The sequence below is a fragment of the Macaca thibetana genome, chromosome 11, assembly GCF_024542745.1.
Source record: "Macaca thibetana thibetana isolate TM-01 chromosome 11, ASM2454274v1, whole genome shotgun sequence".
NCBI lineage: Eukaryota > Metazoa > Chordata > Mammalia > Primates > Cercopithecidae > Macaca > Macaca thibetana.
The window spans coordinates 92,918,002-92,940,519 of NC_065588.1; the positions used below are offsets into that span (position 1 = coordinate 92,918,002).

The 22,518-nt window shown below is 37.9% G+C and overlaps 1 protein-coding gene across 2 annotated transcripts in view; it reads left to right on the plus strand.

Annotated features, from left to right (window-relative positions):
* The window catches only part of CFAP54 (cilia and flagella associated protein 54), a 382,780-nt gene that overhangs the window by 93,968 nt on the left and 266,294 nt on the right, over nucleotides 1-22,518 (plus strand). For both annotated transcript variants that reach the window (XM_050749308.1, XM_050749309.1), the window contains exons 23-26: nucleotides 3,783-3,919; nucleotides 7,090-7,237; nucleotides 8,908-9,063; nucleotides 13,254-13,376. In XM_050749308.1, the coding sequence (XP_050605265.1) occupies nucleotides 3,783-3,919; nucleotides 7,090-7,237; nucleotides 8,908-9,063; nucleotides 13,254-13,376 (564 nt within the window). The remainder of the gene's footprint in view (nucleotides 1-3,782; nucleotides 3,920-7,089; nucleotides 7,238-8,907; nucleotides 9,064-13,253; nucleotides 13,377-22,518) is intronic.

The window sequence follows — 22,518 nt, forward strand, 5'->3', positions numbered from 1 at the left end:
TAAGAAGGCCTATGAGCTCACCTTCTCATTTTGTGGCAGCAGGAAATTTAAACCTTCTAGTCAGCATGGACTTTCCCCAGTCCTATCTCTCAACTTCTATGAAGGCCCAACCTGCTTTCTCCCTCTGCCTTGCCCAAGCCAGTCCAGACAGGCTTGTGCCTGTCAAGCTTTCCCAAGAAGTCCCTTGTATAAGTAATATACTTTCTCTCAAATTTTCCTGCTGTGTGGAGTGTCATCAATCTTAACATCAGAACCAAACTTTGGATGGGGGCCCATCTTGCTTTGCAGGGGAGTCTCTAAAACACCCAGCTTGAGTCAGGCACTCACTCTGGCCCTGTCAACCCTGTTATAGTCTAGTACAACTGCTGGGTGTCCTTCTCTGTGGGTAGAGGGATATTATCAGGAAAAGAGGATTTTTAAATTAATTCGACACATTATCTGAGGGCTTACTCTGTGCCAGGCGTTGCCCAGGTTAGTGACTCTAAAACTTAAGTGCACATAGGAATGACTTGGAGTACTGGTTAAGTAGATTGCTGGGTCCCACTGCCAGAGTTTATGATTCACTAGACCTGAGTTTGGGTCTGGGAATCTGCATTTCTAACAAGTTCCTGGGTGACGCTGATGGCCCAGGGACCATGCTTTGAGAACTGCTGTTCCAAGCAACATGAACAGAATGCCATGGTAGGAGACAGGTAATAAACAATGCCCACAGTAAACAAGTGAATTATCTAGTATTTCAGAAGATAATGAATGCTATGGAAAAACCAAGTGGAGTATGTAAAACGAATTAGAAATGTGAAGTGGGTGAATGGAAGGTAGATTACAATACTAAAGAGGGTGATCCAGGAAGGTGAGATTTAAGCAGAGACTTGAAGGAGATGAGGGAATGGCTCTCTGGGAGAAGAGCATTTGCAGAACGAACAGCTAGAGCAAAAGCCCTAAGGTTTTCAGAAGTGTACCTGGTATGCTTGATAAACAGCAGGAGGCTTGTGTGGCTGGAGCAGAGGGACCCATGGAGAGTAAAAGGAGAGGTCAAAGAGCTAAGAGGTGACTGGGTAGCTGGAGAGCAGATCATGAAAAGACTTCCAGGGCATTACAGGGACTTTGGCTTTTGACTTGAGTGAAGTGGACAGCGATTTGGCAGTTTGGAGTAGTGGTATGATGTAATGTGACTCCTGTTTTTAAAGGTTCACCCTGGCTGCTACATTGAAAATAGACCATAAGTGGGTAGAGTGGCGACACTATCCACTACTGTAACCCAGTGAGAGGTGAAGGTGGCTTGGCCAGTGTGGTAGTAGTTGATGTGGTGAGAAGTAGTCAGTGTCTGGACATGTTTTGAAGGAGGAGCTAACAGGAGTCCATAAAGAGAAAAATAAAAGATGACCCTAAGGTATTATCTGACCAATTGAAAGGGCAGAGTTGACATCAACTGAGTTGGGGAAGGCTGTGGGTGGTGGAGGTTCGGGGGAGTGGGAGATCAGTTCAGTTCGAGGCATGTTGAGGTAAGGTGTTTAGTGTATATGGAGAGAATTGTTGAGTAGTCAGTTAGATGTATGAATCTGGAATTTGGGGAAGGGGTCTGGGCAGGAGAGGGATTTGAGGGTGACAAAACTATGGGACTAAGTGGTATCAACAAGAAATGAGGGTAGACAGAAAAGAGGAGCAGTTCAAAGAGTGAACCCTGGGGCATACCAATATAAAGAGGTCGAGGAAAAGAAGTAAAAGGAAAACCAAGAGTGGAATTCTGGAAGTCAAGCCAAGGTCAGGCATCAAAGAGGAGGTACCTACTGTACTTCATTATTTCATTCGTCTTTTAGTGCTTCTTTCTCATTTTAATTCAGCCCCTCTAAAATCTGTTCTGCACATCACTACCAGGACCAGATTAACCATTTTTGAACATGCTTATATCATGGCACTCCTCTGTTAAAGAAACCTCACAAAACCTCATGATTTTATAAACCTTAGTTTTATCACGGTATCTTTTCTTGTTTTGCAATGTTAACTAATTGAACAGATAACATTATTTTAAAAAGGATACTTTTTACAAGAAAAGAACAGTTAAATTATAGTTTCACCAACACTCTTACACATCATCTATTATTGCTTTCCTTGATAAACCTTAATAATTATATATTTTAATTATATATATATTTATATTTCAGTGACCACTTAGTACAGCTGTGTCATTTGATTAATGTAGCCCAAAAAAGCGACTCATTTACCACACTAAGACTTGGCCTCACTATTTTTACTGACTGTCAGGCTCTGTACAAATTATTCTACTTTTCAATGTTCTAGTTTCCTCATTCATAAATAGGGATGGCAATAGAGCTCACTTTGTAGAACTTTGATGAAGAATAAATACAGCAGTGCACATAAAGTGCTTAGTCCAGTACTTGACAGCTTTAAATTCTTCCACCTGATTTTCAAGGCCTTCTGAAATCATGTCCCACTTGAACTTGTCCAATCATATTACCCACTTTTTTTTTTTTTTTTTTTTTTTTTTCATTTGTTTTTCGTCTCAGACCTTGCAGGGATGAAATGTCTACTTTTTTTTTTTTTTTTTTCCAAACTCTGACCTGCCTCTCCAGTCTCTCCTAAGTGTACTTTAGAGTCATTTCCATTACTGGACCTTTTGCAGATTCTGTTTTAACTGTGCCAATCGGAATCTTATCTCTGCCTTAGGGTTCAACTCAAGCCCTGCGTTTTCCTTGAAGTCTTCATATCTCCTTTTCTAAAGCCTCTGCAATTCTGTTATTCTTTGTAGTTTTTCTGTGATATTATGGGTTTTATGCCTTTAACCTAATTCCAGTTTCATAGAGTCGGATACCATCTCTATCTAAACTTTGAAGAGTCTATCTCTACAGTGCCTAACACAGACTAGAAACTTCATAAAAGCTTACTGGTTGGAGATCATGAGTATTCATTGGCAGATTTGAAAAATTCTGGCCCTCTAAGTTATTCCCTGGAGTGGAGAATATTCTAGTAACTTGTCATTCACTTCATTCCATGAATGCATTTATACTTTATACCTTAGCTGTTTCCATAAAGGATTTGAAGCAGTGTAGAACTCATTTGCTGAGATTTTGTATTGTTACTTACATATTTAAATGGAGTGCTTTTTAGGAACGTCTTTAAAGAAATATATTCTACCATAAAAATAAATAAGTCAGTTTTTTTCTTTGAGCTTCCAGGCTTCACAAGTAAAATTATTAATTTTGTCCAAAGTTAAATTTGTTAAACTTAAAACATATATTGTCTTCTTGGGAAATTTCTCTGTTTTATTCCATACTCTTTTCAGCTCATGAACTTTTTGTTGCACAAAGCTCTGAAAGTGTCAGTCAGAACCAGAAAAGAATAAAGTATTTTTCATATATTGGGCTTGGGAAATCTGATTGTTTCTCTTGGAACAGATTGTTCATTATAACAGTATCTGTAATAAATGGAGTGCACTGCTGAGATAGATGGAAATGAAATTAATTTGGCTCAGATGTGATCTTTGTTTTGCTTATGAGGATTTGAAACATCCTTACAGAGTTTCAAATTTCCATGCAATTTAGAAATAAAAGAGTTTTCAAAAATGTGTCTGTCTCCCTTGCCAGTGGCCATTACCTGACTATGGTACTATAGAATAGAACAGCAAATGTGAATAATTGTATCTGAAATGAATGTGTGATCGCACCTTATAAAATGCTGTCATATATTGTACATTTTAAGAATTATTGTTTAAAACATTCATTCACAAATAAAACTATTACATAAATGTGTGCTTTTTGTTATAGGTTGCCTATCAAGTTGGTAACTATGAATTGGCTAAGAAAGTTTTCTCACCAGTTTGGGATTATTTTGTTGCTTCGCCACTTCAGGATGAACAATCTGTTATTTGTTTAAGCAATATAATTACTATTACACAGAGAAGGTAATTAGAAATATCCTTCTAAAATATTAATTTGCTTATTCAAAATATAGATGCTGGATGTGAAGCCTGGGATTATTTTTTATATCATGTTCAGATAGTCCATATAAAATGATTTCTAATAACTATTGTAATAAAAGTATACATTGCAAGGTCTCATGTGCTTGTTAGAAACTTTCTTTCTTTTTTTTTTTTTTTTAATACTCACTCACTCTGTTGCCCAGGCTGGAGTACAGTGGCATGATCTTGGCTCACTGCAACCTCCGCCTCCTGGGCTGAGGAGATTCTCATGCCTCAGCCTCCCGAGTAGCTGGGATTACAGATGTGCACCACCACGCCCTGCTAATTTTTGTATTTTTAGTAGAGATGGGGTTTTGCCATGTTGGCCAGGCTGGTCTCGAACTCCTGGCCTCAAGTGATCTGCCCACCTCAGCCTCCCAAAGTGCCGAGATTACAGGCATAAGCCACCATGCCTGGCCGAGAAACTTTCTTTCTAGAGTCAGCAAAAACACTGGAGGCCTAAGGTTGAAGGTTATGAAATAAAAATACCAACTACAAACCAAAGTAATACCAGTTATATCCTAAAACACAAATATGCATTGGGAACTTCTGTACTAGAGAAAGGTCAAATTGGGGTTAAGGTTATGGTCTGACAGGTTGACTGTTAGGTTAAGAAGGCTTTTCCTTTGCTAGAAGAGGCTCCCAGGATTACACCATTGGCAACTGCAAATAGGCCAGTAGAAGCCATATAGAATTACTATCATTTGTCTTCACTGCCATTTTCCTTAAAAGAACAAAGTTTTGAAGCAGGCTTAGAAATGAGCTTTAGTGTAATTTCAGTCGGTCTCAGTAACAAATTCAAAAGCAACAAGAATCTCCCTCACCTGGCTGTTAATGCCTGAAAGTTTTAAAACAAGGAGACAAAACCCTTCATTCCTCAGTCAAAAATAATGAGCTTAAATATGCAAATATTGATTCAGGCAAGACATTGATAATTCCATTCAATTAAACAAATGCAGACATAGCATTTTCTATGGACAAGGATGCTATGTGCTATGGGGGGATGGATTTCAGAGGCATTTTAGAGGAGGAAGAGACAGGACTTAGATATTATGTGACTTGTGGGGATAAGAGAGAAAGTGAAAAGTGACTGGGATTTCTACTGTTAACTGACTGGGAAGTCTGTGACATTTACTAAGGGGATATGAGAGGTAGAACAAGTTCTTGGAGGAAGATAATTAATTTGATTTAGAATATTTTGAGTTTGGTTTTTCCATCAGGACGCCTTTGTGAATATGAGATGCTAGTAGGTTTATTTACCTAGTGCTGACACTCAAGAGAGCATCAAGGCAAATTGTCCATTGAGTTCATCATCAATGTCTTGAAAATGAATGGTATCTCCCAGGAAACGACTGTTTAACAGAAAAGACAGAAGGCGAGAATTGAACCCTAGGCATTGCTTAATATTTAGGGAGCAGAAGTAGAAGATGGAACCAAGGAAAGATATTGAAAAGAAGCTGTCCAGAAAATGAAAGTCCAAGAAAGTGCATTGCTAGAGAAAGTGAAAGTATCACCAAAGAGGGACTGACCAGCGATATTAAATATCAGCGCCAGGTCAGGCAGAGCAGCTGCTCAATAAAATGCCACAGAGAGGGTTGAGTAGAACACAAATGAAGAAGAGTTGGCAATTAGGAGGCCATTGGTGAATTCCAGAGAGCCACTTTTGTAGCATGATAGGCCAGAAACCATTTTGCAATTGGCTAAGGAAAAAAAGAAAATGAAACATCCGAACAAGCAAAGACTACTCATGTGAAGTTTGGTGGTAAAGAGGAGGAGAGCAGGCAGAAGCTTAGTGGGGAGGCAGGCTGAAGGAAACAATTGTGGAGTGTGGAGAGAAGGCAGCCAGTAGAGAGGGGGACACTGAAGAAGAAAATGTAGGTGATGATAACACTATGGTGGCAGAGCCTGGTGGACATAAGAGCTCATGGGTGGAAAGAACAAAGGATTTAGAAATATTTTTTTTTGTGGGGAATGTCAACAAGGAGACATCAGGGATAAATGGAAGTGTTGTTGAGATGCAGTAATGACTCAGTTGATGTAATTGAACATGAATTTGTACTGAAGCCCAGCTCCTTGGTGTTAAAGACCCCATTTGATTCATCTTTATACCCGAGGGTCTAGAACAGTGTCTTGTACATAGTAGGCATTCAGCAATTGCTAGCATGAATGAAAGAAAGAATGAGTGAGCAGAATCAGTAAGTGATCGTTGTCAGAGAGAGAGAAAAATTGGACAGTGACATCTATGCAAGGTCAGGCAAATTGATTATTGCACAAAATAAAGAGGTGACAGAACCTAACCTGCTAGAAAGATTATTATTGAAAAGACTGACCAGCGTCCGAGCTGGGTAGAGAAGGAAATGGAGCCAGGGGGTGACAACTTGGACTAATTGCACGTGTCAAGGTGCTGAAGGTCAAAGAGCAAGTTTAGTATGAGTCGCAATCGTGGGAGACCTAAAATCTTCCTGGTAAAGATAATTTTAAAGTTTAACATAGTGGTGAAAGGGATCATCTTCCAGTGTGAATTAATGATATCAGCACTTTCCTGTTTTATAGGGATGGGGGTATTGTGAGTAGTTAAGCCCGAAGCTTAAGAGGGAGGGTTTGTCACCAAGGAAGGCTAAGGGCAAGGGGTGGAATACTGGACACAAGGAAGACTTTGCAGATTTCACAGCTTTGCCAATGGTTGGCTCTGTCAACTGCAATTTAGAAAAGATAATTAGAAATAATCTAAGAGTTGTTAAGATTCTCTTTTTAACCAAGGCTGAGCTTGATATAAATGACCCTCATTTTCAGGAAATGCATTAATTGAAACATTGGACCTATTTCTCAACCTTCTGAAAATCTATACTGATTTTGTTATCTTGATAAAAAATAACTTTATGTATTAGAACCCCAAAAATTGCCACTAATTAATTTTATGTATCTGTGACATAATATTTCAGTAGTTTAATTTTCTTAGTTGTGAACTTGTCTGTGCAAGAGTAGCTATTCTAAATATTTTTGTTGCTTTTTTGGGATCATTGTGTAGCTGCTGAAAACAAATCAATGTAAAAAGACAAGTTGACCTGCTAAATCATTTTATATTTATACCTGCCATTTACTTCATATTGCAGATTACATTCAGATATTTTGGCAGAGACTTCTTCAATCCTATTGTACCTTTTTCTTAGAAATATTTTTGTAATAAGTGACATCAAAATTAAAGAAGAAAATCTTTTCTGTGATAATATTAAAGGCAATGAGATTTTCCCGTCTCAACAAGTAAGTGAATTAAAGTGACTAAAAACATGTCAGATTCACTGTATTATTTTCTTGATGTTTTAAGGCCATGTTTTTTGAGTGATTGCTTAGCTTGTTTGGTGAATGGACTGAAAGGACATTGTCTGATTATGCGACTTTATGTGATATTTCATATAAGTTTCACAGACCTGAGTTCATGCTCTTTCTCTTCTTTTCAATTTATTTCTTTCCCCCCGGTATACAAAAATACTATATATTTCAGACATTCAAAAATATGTAACATATAAAGTGAAACCCATTGTAATCTTATTACCTCTAAGAATATAACAATTTTGCTTTCATATAATTTCTCTAAGAACATATACCTAGACAAATCTGTTATTATTATTTAGGAAAATGGGATTATGATCTACTTGCTATTCTGCAACTTGCCTTTTTAACACTTTTATAATATATCTTGCACATATTTTCATGCTGGTATATATCAATCTGTCACATTATTTTCAGTTATAATATTGTCTTCATGGAGGCAGGAATGTAACCTGTCTCCTATTGATAGATTCTCAGTGTGGTTATGAACATTGCTGTATGTACATCTGCAACTCTATAATGCTCTTGCATTTAGTAATGATCCTACATTATTTTTTTTTCATTCCTGCTCAAAGTTCACTTTTCTTTCTCTCTTTCCTTCTTTAAGTATGGAGGCTTTAGCTGTCTATGTTTGTACCTTTTTCCTACCCATCCATTAACTAATTAATTAATTAACCAAGACATTGTTACATGGGACTATGCCAGTTTCTGGGGATATAAAAGTGAAAAAAATGATTCTTTGCCCAAGACAAGTTCACTGTCCTGTAGAGCCCAAGTACTCACAACCGTCATCAACCTGTTCCTACTAAATTGCCTTCAGCTTCTTCTTTCAGCGTATTCAGTCTGAAAACAAAGACAATTTTCAAGTACTTCAATGAATTCCGGAATGCTAGACTACCATTTTAGTAAAAACTGATTATATGGAAATTTCTGGTTACCACTCAGACAGTTTCTTTGTACATAATCTTGAATGTATATATATATATAGAGAGAGAGAGAGAGAGAGAGAGAAATAATGAAATCTTTCCCCAGGAAAGGAAAAAGAGGAGTAAGAAAGGATTACTATTCTTTTTAAGTGGCATTTACTCTCAAAACCTTAACGTTACATTTTACTATCATTTAAATTTAAGTAGCAAAGTATAATTAGCAGAAGCAGAATAGGAGGTTAGCTTGGTTTACTGAAAATTTACCGTTTTCTTTCAAATCAAAAACGGAAATGAGAACCTGTTAATCAAACGGGGGCAATATTATAGAAATTTTATATATTTTAATTGTTATTATAATTTATATTTTTGAAAACTAGATTTTTTAAAATATAAAAATATAGCCAACTTTTTAGCTTATCGATAAAAAATCTGGTTTCTGTCATGGTACTTGTATTGTTTCATGAAAAATTCTGAAGTTTAATTCTAAGATCGTGCTATCTATAGGTAGCATTATTGGAGAGTTAGAGTTGTTTCTGAATTTAGATTTTTCTAAAATACAAAAACTCATGTTATTTTTAGCCAGAAGGATCACATTTTCTACCCTTTCTTCTCTTTAGAGACACATAAGCTAAGCACCTATGTTGAATCTGAGTAACAATGCCTGTTTCTTTACAGGTTGCCAGACTGATTGAATGTGAGAGAGTATTAGTGGCATTGGAACTTAGCAACTTCCTAAATGATTGCAGCTATGCGCTTCAAGCTGTGACTCAGTGTTATGGCCTTCTTGCTCCCATAATCTATCACAATATTGTTTTGGTACCTGTTGTACAGGTAAGGGTATTCCTCTCCCCAAGAGAAGGGAATCTTTATAACAGCAACTTAACAATTCATTTTAGAAAAGAAAAGCCATGTATCTTTTATAAAGGGCAAATAGGTCAGGAACCAGTATTATGAAATTTTAGGAGTTAACTGAAAAACACTTTAATAAATTCTATGTCTGGGCAAATACAGATAAGGACACAAAATGGATTTCTCTGAAAATATTCGTCCTTGTTCCTGTCCATATTTAAATATTGGCAATTTACCTTTCTAGAGTTTTAAAGTTATTTTAATTTTTATGTTCTTGTAGTGTCAGAAACAACAATATTTATTCAAGGGATGTTGTTAAATCCATCATCTGGGGAAAAATGTGATGGAAGACCCAAGACAAAATACCAGGTGTGTTGGTGATGGAGGAGTTAGGATTTATGGAAAAAGGGTAGCTGAGACCTGGCTGAAGGGATTGTAGAGTTTTTTATGTTTCTTAACTTATCACCATGGATTTAGTGGCTTGAAAGGACACTCATTTATGATCTCATAGTTTCTGTGGGTTAAGAGGTTGGATATAGATTAGCTGAGTCTTCTGTTTAGGGTCTTACGAGGTTGAAATCAAAGTGTTGGCCAGGGCTGTGATTTCATCTGAGGCTGGAGGTCCTTTTCTGAGTTCACTGTTATTGAGAGAATTCATTTCCTTGAGGTTTTACATAGGAGGTCCTTAGCTCCTAAAGGCCAACTACTAATTCCTTGCCACATGACCTTTCCACATCATGGCACTTTGCCTTTTCAAGGCTGTAGGAGAGTCTCCTCCAGTATGCTGTGAGGAGCCTTATCTAGGGTAATGTAATCATGAGACTGATGAGCTCATCACATTCAGGAGCCCTGTTCACACTCAAGGGGAAGGAATCAATCAGGGCATGTACACCAGGGGGAAGAATCCTGGGGACCATCTTAGAATTCGGCTTACTACGGGGAAGTAATGAGAGATACAAGATTTTGCTGCTGAGACTTGCAGAAAGTTATCGCCATCATTGTCACTGTCATCGTCAGCATCATGATCATCATCACTGAGACAATTTTTGTCATCCTAGAAGATGTGAGTGAACTCACACAAAGTCCAAAAATTTTTAGTACTTGATTGGGAATACTAACTAGACAGCTTGAGTAACTTAAAAAAGATTCACCTTGGAGGGACTCTACGGAGCATAAGTGTGTCTCCTTCTCCTACATTCCCGACAGCTGCTGGAGATCTGCCTCCAGAGTCCAAAATCTAGACTCATAGTTGACAGCCTTCTGGGTCAGTTGTAAATAGATGGAGCAGTTTTCTCAAGTGTGGAGTATGGTTCCTCCAAAATCCAAAGGTGCTGACCTGGTGTGGTCTTTCTTTTTAAAGGTGAGAGATGCCAGATGTCAGACCTACTTTGGAGGGGGCATCCCAGCCTCCCCCAGATATTTAATATGGCAGCCCTCTGAATCATCATTGGGTCTATTTCTACCCATTGGAAGGTGTTTATCAAGGTCTTCAATGTATTTGACATTTCTTGATCATTAAGTCTGATCAACATGATGTCATTGATATAGTGGCCCAATGTTTTGTTTTGAGGAATGTCCAGAAAGTTTATATCCTTTCACATAAAATTGTGTCAGAATTTATAAGAACATTCATTGTCTTGGGACAAGACTTGAAATGCATACTTTTATCTGTCCAGTGTTAATGGGAACTAGGATAGAAAAGAAAACATTAGCTATATCAATGCATACCTTTTAATGTGTGTTAGCTTAGCAAAGATACCACATTGGGAACAGCAGCCGCTCAATTGGCTGAGTTTACAGTATCCACTGTTACTTTCTAGAATCCCACTGATTCGGGATACCTTTGGCTAGAGAATGGATTGTAGCTATGGGAAGTCTTAGGAAAGAAGTCTCTAATTGAATTGTATTGTTTGGAATTGGAAAAGATGAGTAGAACAGAAGGGAGTTTCCAGAAATAGGCCTCAATATATATGAGAATGTAATATGTGACAGAGTTGCCATTCCCATTCAGTGGAAAGAGAATGGACATTTTTACTAAATGATGGTAAAATGCCTGGATGTTCACCTGAGAGAAAATCGAGTTTGACTCCTATTTGTACCATATACTAAATGTCCAGATTTATCAAAGACTTAAGTGTAAAATAAAGCAAAAACTTTAGGAAAAAATATCTTAGGAGATGACATATGCAGTCCAGGGTTTGGGGGGAAACATTTCTAACCAAGACTGCAACAAAGAACCTATGTGCAACAAAAAGGACTATAACAAAGATAGAAGAACATTTATAGATTTAGAAAAAAGCATCTCCAAATGTGACAGAGGGCAAATATATATACAAGTATAACGAAAAGTCTTGCAAACTGACAATAACCTAATAGAAAAATAGGCACAGGATATGAATAAGCAGTTCACAGGAGAGCAAATTCAAGTGAGTGAGAAATATATGAAAAGATGCTCAAATTCTGAATATTCATAGAAATTCACATTAAATTAACAATGGAATATCACTGGCAGGATTGAAAAGATTTGCTGGTGAAGATGTGGGACAATTGCATTCTCATTCATACATGGGGAAAATGTGAATTGTTACAAGCATTTGAATTTTGGTAAAGTAATTTTAAATTAAATTAAATCTAATTTTAAGCAAGATTAAAAACAAATATACTTGATGTGATAGTCCCTCAGTTAGTAATTTATCCTATAGAATAAAATTTTAATAAAATTAAAAATACATTTATCTGACACAGCAATTCTTCTGTTAGTAATTTATCCTATAGAATAAAACCTCCAGTTGAAATAATGCCACTCCTAGTTCCACCTCTTGGTTCCTGGACCTGCGGAACCTACTGGGACACAGTGCTACATGCTGTCATTGGTTTAGAATGTATACTGTGTTCTGGAGGATGGTATCTCATCTTCACTGGGTATCATCTCAAAGCCGGCATCTTGATTGCTAATCATAGTTGGCAACTGAGCATGTAAAAGGGTATTTACTGTGACATTCTTGGTGTTGGCAAAAGAGCTGGTGACAAAGAGAAGTAACAGTACTCCCAGATTGTACAACCATGAAAATATGCACCATGAAGTCCTGGAAAAGGCTGAGTAAATTATGCCTGATCCACACCAAATAATATTATGCAGCCATTAGAAACAATGAATTAGAGCTATACCTGTAGATTTAGAGCATTTCTCACCAGACATGGTTGTCCAAAAACCATGTCTTATGAGAAATGTTCACAACCAAAGGCATGGTTGAAGGAAAAAATACACGATTCAGAAAAGTATATACAAATCCCATTTTGTAAAACACCAACCCTCCTAGGTACGTTATATTTTTATACACATATATGTATTTATATGGGCCTCGGGAAAACTCCAAAACTACTAGGGTGTTCACATGATTTAGGGATATGATATGGTAGTGTGGGAGAGGGTGATTAGGGTGGGGAGGAATTTTAAAAATCTTAGAGATGAGTGTACCGTAACAATGGTAACAGTATTGTTAGAATGAGAGCTTGAAGCAATTAATGTGCCCCCAAAGAACCAACATTCATATATTAATTTGTCCTTTGGGTTAATCTAAATGATGAATAGATTGATGCAATCTCAGCGCTACTTTTGAAAAGCTAAACTTATTCATCTAGCTCTTGATCAAATTTAAGATCATATAATATGAAGCAAGGAGAATAGGAAGTAAACACCAATATTAATTGATTTCCTGAGGTATAAATGTTTGGTTTTAATTTTAAAGGAACTATTACTTCAAGTACCTGGAATCACTATGTAATATTTAATATGCCATATAATCTTCCATCTGCTTTTTCAAGGTCCTTCTATACCTGGATGTGATAGTTTCTCAAATGCATGTAACATTCTGACTATATCTTTTAAGATATTTATCAAAATATGCTTTGTTTTATAGTCATTTGTGTTTTTATTTTATTCTTTCCACTAATTTTCAAGTTGCTGTAGGTGAAGGACGAATCCCAAAATTGAATGTATCAACTTTATCTCAGTGTACTTTCCTTTATACCTAATACACAATTTATCAATAATTATTGATAATAATAAAATTTTATGTCTTAAAGCTTGCATGATTTGAATGGAACATTTTGTAATGAAATGAGTAAGGATGACATTTTAAAACAGAAATCATTGTGATTCTAATTTTTAGATCCTGATAAAGTGTATAGTGGTTTTGCAAGGACTACCAAATATTGTCTGCTCGAAGAAACATACTGCGAGCTTTGAAAGTATACAGCACATGATAGCTTGTTGTATCTTCTACATAACAAAGGTATTTATCTCATTCTTTATCTAGTATTATAAAATTTAGGAGCAATGATGATTTGGAAAGTCTACTTTTAATCACAATAAGAACACTTTTAAAAATAGCACCCCAAAAGCATTTTTAGATCAAAAGCAAATGTAGAGGTTAAACATTATAGAATAGCAATCTGTTGTTGAACTTTTTGATGAAACTTTAGTTCACAAACTAAAATTTGATGTTACTGAAATAGCATTTGTGTATATATATATTTTTTTTTTTAAAAATTATTATTATTATTATACTTTAAGTTCCAGGATACATGTGCACAACGTGCAGGTTTGTTACATAGGTATACATGTGCCATGTTGGTTTGCTGCACCCATCAACTCGTCATTTACATTAGATATTTCTCCTAATGCTATCCCTCCCCCAGCCCCCCACCAGGAGGCCCCGATGTGTGATGTTCCCCTTCCTGTGTCAATGTGTTCTCATTGTTCAACTCCCACTTATGAGTGAGACCATGTGGTGTTTGGTTTTCTGTCCTTGTGATATTTTGGTGAGAATGATGGTTTCCAGCTTCATACATGTCCCTGCAAAGGACATGAACTCATCTTTTTTTATGGCTGCATAGTATTCCATGGTGTATATGTGCCACATTTTCTTTATCCAGTCTATTGTTGATGGACATTTGGGTTGGTTCCAAGTCTTTGCTATTGTGAATAGTGCTGCAATAACCATACATGTGCATGTGACTTTATAGTAGAATGATTTCTAATCCTTTGGGTATATACCCAGTATTGGGATCGCTGGGTCAAGTGGTATTTCTAGTTCTATATCCTTGAGGAATTGTCACACTGTCTTCCACAATGGTTGAACTAATTTACACTCCCACCAACAGTGTAAAAGCGTTCTATTTCTCCACATCCTCTCCAGCATCTGTTGTTTCCTGACTTTTTAATGATTGTCATTCTAACTGGTGTGAGATGGTATCTCATTGTGGTTTTGATTTGCATTTCTCTGATGACCAGTGATGATGAGCATTTTTTCATATGTCTGTTGGCTGCATAAATGTCTTCTTTTGAGAAGTGTTTGTTCATATCCTTTGCCCACTTTTTGATGGGGTTGTTTTTTTCTTGTAAATTTGTTTAAGTTCTTTGTAGATTCTAGATATTAGCCCTTTGTCAGATGGATAGATTGCAAAAATTTTCTCCCATTCTGTTTGTTGCCTGTTCACTCTGATGATAGTTTCTTTTGCTGTGCAGAAGGTCTTTAGTTTAATTAGATCCAATTTGTCTATTTTGGCTTTTGTTGCCATTGCTTTTGGTGTTTTAGTCATGAAGTATTTGCCTATGCCTATGTCCAGAATGGTATTGCCAGGTTTTCTTCTAGGGTTTTTATGGTTTTAGGTCTTACATTTAAGTCTTTAATCCATCTTGAGTTAAATTTGTGTAAGGTGTAAGGAAGGGATCCAGTTTCAGCTTTCTGCATATGGCTAGCCAGTTTTCCCAGAACCACTTATTAAATAGGGAATCCTTTCCCCATTGCTTATTTTTGTCAGGTTTGTCAAAGATCAGATGGTTGTAGATGTGTGGTGTTATTTCTGAGTCCATTGGTCTATGTATCTGTTTTGGTACCAGTACCATGCTGTTTTGGTTACTGTAGCTTCATAGTATAGTTTGAAGTCAGGTAGCATGATGCCTCTAGCTTTGTTCTTTTTGCTTAGGATTGTCTTGGGTATGTGGGCTCTCTTTTGGTTTCATATAAAACTTTTTCCAATTCTGTGAAGAAAGTCATTGGTAGCTTGATGGGGATGGCATTGAATCTATAAATTACCTTAGGCAGTATGGCCATTTTCACAATGTTGATTCTTCCTATCCATGAGCATGGAATGTTCTTCCATTTGTTTGTGTCCTCTTTTATTTCATTGAGCAGTGGTATATAGTTATCTCTTGTCTTCTAGTTTTTTAATTTGTTTGCTCTTGCTTCTCTAGTTCTTTTGATTGTGATGTCAGGGTATCAATTTTAGATGTTTCCTGCTTTCTCCTGTGGGCATTTAGTACTATAAATTTCCCTCTAAACATGGCTTTAACTGTGTCCCAGAGATTCTGGTACATTGTGTCCTTTTTGTCATTGTTTTCGATGAACTTATTTATTTCTGCCTTCATTTTTTTACTTACCCAGCAGTCACTTGGGAGCAGGTTGTTCAGTTTCCATGTAGTTGTGCGGTTTTGAGTGAGTTTCTTAATCCTGAGTTCTAATTTGATTGCACTGTGGTCTGAGAGACAGTTTGTTGTGATTTCTGTTCTTTTACATTTGCTGAGGAGTGTTTTACTTCCAATTATGTGGTCAATTTTAGAATAAGTACGATGTGGTGCTGAGAAGAATGTATATTCTGTTGATTTGGGGTGGAGAGTTCTGTAGATGTCTATTAGATCTGCATGGTGCAGAGATGAATTCAAGTCCTTGATATTCTTGTTAATTTTCTCTCTCATTGATCTGTCTAATATTGACAGTTGGGTGTTAAAGTCTTCCATCATTATTGTGTGGGAGTCTAAGTCTCTTTGTAGGTCTCTAAGAACTTGCTTTATGAATCTGGGTGCTCCTGTATTGGGTGCATGTATATTTAGGATAGTTAGCTCATTTTGTTGAACTGATCTCTTTACCATTATGTAATGGCCTTCTTTGTCTCTTTTGATCTTTGTTGGTTTAAAGTCAGTTTTATCAGAGATCAGGATTGCAACCCCTGCTGTTTTTTTTTTTTGCTTTCCGTTTGCTTGGTAGATCTTCCTCCATCCCTTTATTTTGAGACTATGTGTGTCTTTGCATGTAAGATGGGTCTCTTGAATACAGCACACCAATGGGTCTTGACCCTTTATCCATTTTACCAGTCTGTGTCTTTTAATTGGGGCATTTAGCCCATTTACATTTAATGTTAATATTGTTATGTGTGAATTTGATCCTGTCATTATAATGCTAGCTGGTTATTTCACCTGTTATTTGATGCACTTTCTTCATAGCATCAATGGTCTTTACAATTTGGCATGTTTTTGCAGTGGCTGGTAGCGGTTGTTCCCTTCCATGTGTAGTGCTTCCTTCAGGAGCTCTTGTAAGGGAGGCTTAGTGGTGACAAAATCTCTCAGCATTTGCTTGTCTGTAAAGGATTTTATTTCTCCTTCACTTATGAAGCTTAGTTTGGCTGGATATGAAATTCTGGGTTGAAAATTCTTTTCTTTAAGAATGTTGAATTTGTCCCCCACTCTCTTCTGACTTATAGGGTTTCTGTCGAGAGATCCGTTGTTAGTTTGATGGGCTTCCTTTTGTTGGTAACCCAACCTTTCTTTCTGTCTGCTCTTAACATTTTTTCCTTCATTTCAACCTTGGTGAATCTGACAATTATGTGTCTTGGGGTTGCTCTTCTCGAGGAGTGTCTTTATGGTGTTCTCTGTATTTCCTGAATTTGAATGTTGGCTTCCCTTGCTAGGTTGGGGAAGTTATCCTGGATAATATCCTGAAGAGTACTTTCTAACTTGGTTCCATTCTCCCTGTCACTTTTAGGTACACCAACCAAATGTAGATTTGGTCTTTTCACATAGTCCCATATTTCTCGGGGCATTTGTTCATTTCTTTTCATTCTTTTTTCTTTAATCTTGTCTTCTTGCTTTATTTCATTACTTTGATTTTCAATCACTGATATCCTTTCTTCCACTTGATTGAATCGGCTATTGAAGCTTGTTTATGCTTCACGAAGTTCTTGTACTGTGGTTTTCAGTTCTGTCAGGTCATTTAAGGTCTTCTCTACACTGTTTATTCTAGTTAGCCATTTGTCTAACTTTTTTTCAAGGTTTTTAGCTTCCATGTGGGGGTTAGAACCTGCTCCTTTAGCTTGGAGAAGTTTGTTATTACCGACCTTTTGAAGCCTACTTCTGTCAACTCATCAAACTCATTCTCTGTCCAGTTTTGTTCCCTTGAGGAGTTGTGTTCCTTTGGAGAAGAGGCATTCTGTTTTTTGGAATTTTTAGCGCTTATGCTCTGTTTTCTCCCCATCTTTGTGGTTTTATCTAACTTTGCTCTTTGATGTTGGTGACCTACAAATGGGGTTTTGGTGTGGACGTCCTTTTTGTTGATGTTGATGCTATTCCTTTCTGTTTGTTAGTTTTCCTTCTAACAGGCCCCTCAGTTGCAGTTCTGTTGGAGTTTGCTGGAGGTCCACTCCAGACCCTGTTTGCCTGGGTATCACCAGCAGAGGCTGCAGAACAGCAAATATTGCTGTATGATCCTTCCCCTGGAAGCTTCGTTCCAGAGGGGCACCTGCCTGTATGAGGTGTCTGTCGGACCCTACTGGCAGGAGATGTCTCCCAGTCAGGTTACATGGGGGTCAGGGACCCACTTGAGGAGGCAGTCTGTCCATTATCGGAGCTCAATTGCTGTGCTGGGAGAACCACTGCTCTCTTCAGAGCTGTCAGGCAGGGATATTTAAGTCTGCTGAAGCTGTCTGCTGCCTTTTGTTCAGATATGCCCTGCCCCCAGAGGTGGAATCTAGAGAGGCAGTAGGCCTTGCTGAGCTGCAGTGGGCTCTGCCCAGTTGAAGCTTCCCTCACTTTGTTTACACTGTGAGCATAGAACCACCTACTCAAGCCTCAGCAATGGCTGATGCTCTTCTGCTCGCCAAGCTCTAGCATCCCAGGTTGATCTCAGACTGCTGCGCTAGCAGCGAGCAAGGCTCCATGGGCATGGGACCTGCCAAACCAGGCACGGGAGGGAATCTCCTGGTCTGCCTGTTGTGAAGACCGTGGGAAAAGCGCAGTACTTGGGCAGAAGTGTACGGTTCCTCCAGGTGTAGTCACTCATGGTTTCTCTTGGCTAGGAAAGGGAAATCCACCAACCCCTCATACTTTCCGGGTGAGGCAATGCCCTGCCTTGCTTCAGCTTGCCCTCCATGGGCTACACCCACTATCCAACCAGTCCCAGTGAGATGAACCAGGTACCTCAGTTGGAAATGCAGCAGTCACCTGTCTTCTGTGTCAGTCTCGCTCAGAGCTATAGACTGGAGCTGTTCCTATTTGGCCATCTTGGAAGTGACTGCATTTGTATATTATATAGGCATTATATAAGGTCACACAGAACATATTTGTTTCAAAACCCTAAAACATTAATTATATATTTATTATACTGCAGTAAACCTGCATATCTTCTTATCAGGTTGTGATTTCAGTGGAACCTGCAGGCAGACTTTAAGTATCTTAACCCAGCCATTGAGATGGTGGGGCTTAGAAGATATCAAGAAACCAAACAGCCAGATTATAAGTGAAGAGTCAGTGAGTAAGGGGTGTGTTAATCTCATGACATTAGAATGTAAGCAATGATGTTAGGCCTGAAGGAAAGGGCTGACTAGGCAGAGTCGAAGGATGATTCTGAGATTGGTGTGCAGGACCCCGAACTCAACAAAGGACAAACTGGAGAGGTGAATTCAGACTGTGCCAGTCAAGAGTGCTGTATCTGGATATCTAAACCTGGGAGAAGACATAGGCAAGAGTGTGGTCAGGATAGAAACAGATTTTTCATTTTTGTTGTATTCCTTCATTCAATATATATTTACAATTACCTATTTGTGTCAGGCACTGGTTTGGGTTCTTGACATATGCACGAAGAATTAAAGAGAACTCCATAGTAATTATAGGAGGAGAAGAATGAATAATGAATGACACCCAGGTTTCTAGCTTAGTTGATGAATGGATGGTGGTGACAAAACAGGGATACAGGAAGATGACCACTAAGGGATGGGATGATTGGGGAAGGCTTCACTCTGGGGATGAGACTTAGGTATGCTCTGAGCAAGAGTTACCAACTCAAATGCCTCCTGAGACCAAGCAGGTAAAATAATTGGTGAATTGGTTGAATGTAAGACAAGGTTTGTCAGGTCCTGAGACAAACTAGAGTTAGGTATACCTACCTGTAGACATTCTTTATTTAAAAAGAAACAATGATGTCTCACAGAGCTTGTGATTTAGTGGGGGGTGACAGAAACAAACATACACATAAAATATAACTTCATGAAGCTTTAAGTGTTATCAGCAAAAATAAAAGCAGTTAAAGGAGACAGATTTATGGGGCTGAGCCTGCTTTAGACAGGATAACCTTGTAGCAAGAAGAAGAGTAGAGCTGAGACAGATGGAGGAGGAACAGCTTTGTTGGCAGAGGGCATGAAGGACTATGCAAGTGAATGGACTTAGAGGTTCATGACCAATTTTAGCTTACAGTTGAGTGGGAAAGTTTAAGCAGGACAGATCATTCATGTGGAGCAATTGATTCCCAACCTGTTGACTTGAGAGTTATTGTAAGAGGTCTATAGAGCCATAGTTGTGCTTAGTGTTGTTTGTAAACAGAATCACTGTATTCCCACGTGTTTTGCATTTGTTACAAAAATATTGGAAAACAAAATAGTTAACAAAATTTACTTAGGCTTTAATGAGAAGAAATACTTGAAAGTATTTATCGTGGCTCAAAGGCTTGCAGGAAGGCTATTTGTTTTAAGGTAAAGAGATGAGTAATTCTGAATAGATGGCAGCTTAATCACACATCCCTGACTTTTCTCTTTTTTGATTTTTATTTTGGCAGATTATAGTAGCCTGAGCAGGCCAGTTGGTAAAGGCTGGAGGGGGTATCTTAGGCCAGAATATCTGAGTAAAAGGCTTTTTATGGGACCTCATTCACCCTGGAAACGAGAAGGAACTAAGGGACAAGAGGCAGAGAGGTCGGCTTGTTTGTTCTCGTTGCTTGGCTCAAAGACCAGCATTGTGTGGTTCCTTAAAGGCTTTCGTTGACAGAATCCAGTGATTCCCTCAAAGAAGGTCCATATCTGCCTGCCTGTTTTATGTGGTTCTCATAGGACCTTTGCGATTTGACCAGAGATCTGGAAGAACGCTGTGTAGGTGAGCTCATTTGATCCATTGCTTTAGTTAGGATGTAAGCTTGCTTCTGTGGAGGTCTGGCAACAGAGAGCCTTCTACCCTCCACCTTAGCAAAGAAGCCATTATTTGCCGTCTGTTCATGGCCTGACCTCAATAGCAGGAAATAATATTCGTTCCGTTGGTCACTGACTTACCAGTGCTGGAGAGACTGCTATGACCTGGTCTGTGTAGATGCTGAGGGAACATAAGCCATTAGCAGGAAGGAAAAAGCAATTACTCACTGAAGGAGACTCAGTACTCCAAGGCAAAAAGGGCAAGCCAGACACCAAAATCATTGTGTTTTTACTCTCACCATGTTGGAAAAAGACTAGAGAAGAGTTGGTTTAAAAAAAGGCAGAGAAAACTTTTAAGGAGATACAATCATGTGATCTAAAAGAAAACAAACAAAAAACCCTTCTGTTACTGAACAAATGAATTTGATTTTTGATTGAAAAAAATCAAATAGATGAAGAGTATGGTTATGGTATTCCTTGAGTCAAATCTGAAAGCTCAAGAAATACCCCCTCCAACATAGTACAGAATTACCTAGAGGTGGTAAATAAATTGAGAAGGCAGATCCAGAAGTCATAACATGAAAACCAAAGAAGTCTGGAGGTAGGAAAGAAAAGCAAATGGAGAAGGAATAGGCTTCCTGAGTCCCAGGCAGGATTAATGTAAGAATACACATGGAAGTACATGTGGGTAAAATCCCTGAAGTCAAAGGATAAGGACAAATCTTAAAAGTTTTGAGACCCAAAGAACATTTATTTGCAATGGAAAGAGAATCAATTAGCTTCAGACTTTTTTTTTTTTTTCAATCAGCGATGCCAGAGGTTAAAACACTGGAACAACATTTGTAGAATCCTGAGGGAAAAAGACTGAGGTCCAAAAATTAATAACCAGGAAAGATATCATTCATTTGTCAGGGCAAAATAAACATTTTCGGAAGTGCGGGCATTTAAAAAGTATTCTGCCCATGTACTTATCTGAGGAAAACACTTGAGAAAATACTCTATCAAATGACAATTGATTCAGAACAGAAATCCCAAGACAGGGAAAGACAAAAAGGAGAGGAATAATGGGAGCAATGAATCTTGCAATATATGTATTATTAAAATTAAATAGATAATAATGATGTGACTAGGACTTTGTAATATAAATGCTAAGTAGGGATTCTTTAAAGAGAAGAGTCATCCTTGAAAGAAAAATTTGTTAGTAACCTAGAACTAAAACTTCCATCTGTTTGGTATAAGGGGAGGTATGAGCAGGCAAAGATTTTTGGTGCATGGTTGTGTGTTTTATATATGCATATATATACACACACACACACACACACACAAAAAAAATTATTTTTTGATAGAATATAAATGTGTCTCTCTATATACGTATTTAAAGGTGACTCAGAGAAATATGTAACCATGAGCAGAACTTTATAGCATAGTAGGACTTCTGTTTTTTTTTTTTTTCTTTTTTTTCTTTTTTGAGGCAGAGTCTCACTCTATCACCCAGGCTGGAGTGCAGTGCCTCAATCTCAGCTCACTGCAACCTCTGCCTCTCCAGTTCAAGTAATTCTCATGCCTCAGCCTCCTGAGTAGCTGGGGTTACAGGCATGCACCCTATGTCTGGCTAATTTTTGTATTTTTAGTAGAGACTGGGTTTCACCATGTGGTCCAGGCTGGTCTCGAACTTCTGACCTCAGGTCATGTACTGGCCACACCCTTCCAAACTGCTGGGATTACAGGCGTGAGCCACCATGCCCAGCTGCACAGTAGGACTTCTAAATTGACAGGAAGAAAACATGAACTGGGAGGAATGAGAGAGAAAACAGGAACAGGAAAAACTGACAGGGAGGAAAAATGGCTAATTTTCAGCAAAAGTAGGAAGGAAAAAGAGAATATATAAGATGGAAGGAATATAATTAAGTATATTGATCATTTCAGTTCAGCTGAATGAATTCAGAAGACAGAAATTACCAGATAGGCTAAAAAGCTAGGTTCAAATGTATACTATTTCAAGAAACAGTCCTAAAACACAATGACAAACAATGCTTGAAAAAATAAATGGATAGACAATGGTACTGGGAAAATGCAAACAAATTAAAGGAGGAGTGGCAATTTTCATATCAGAAAAAGCAGAGTTCAGGGCCCAAAATATTAATCAGAACAAAGAGAGTCATTATGTAGTGTCCTTCAAATCTGTTCTGTCAGATCACCCTTCTCTGC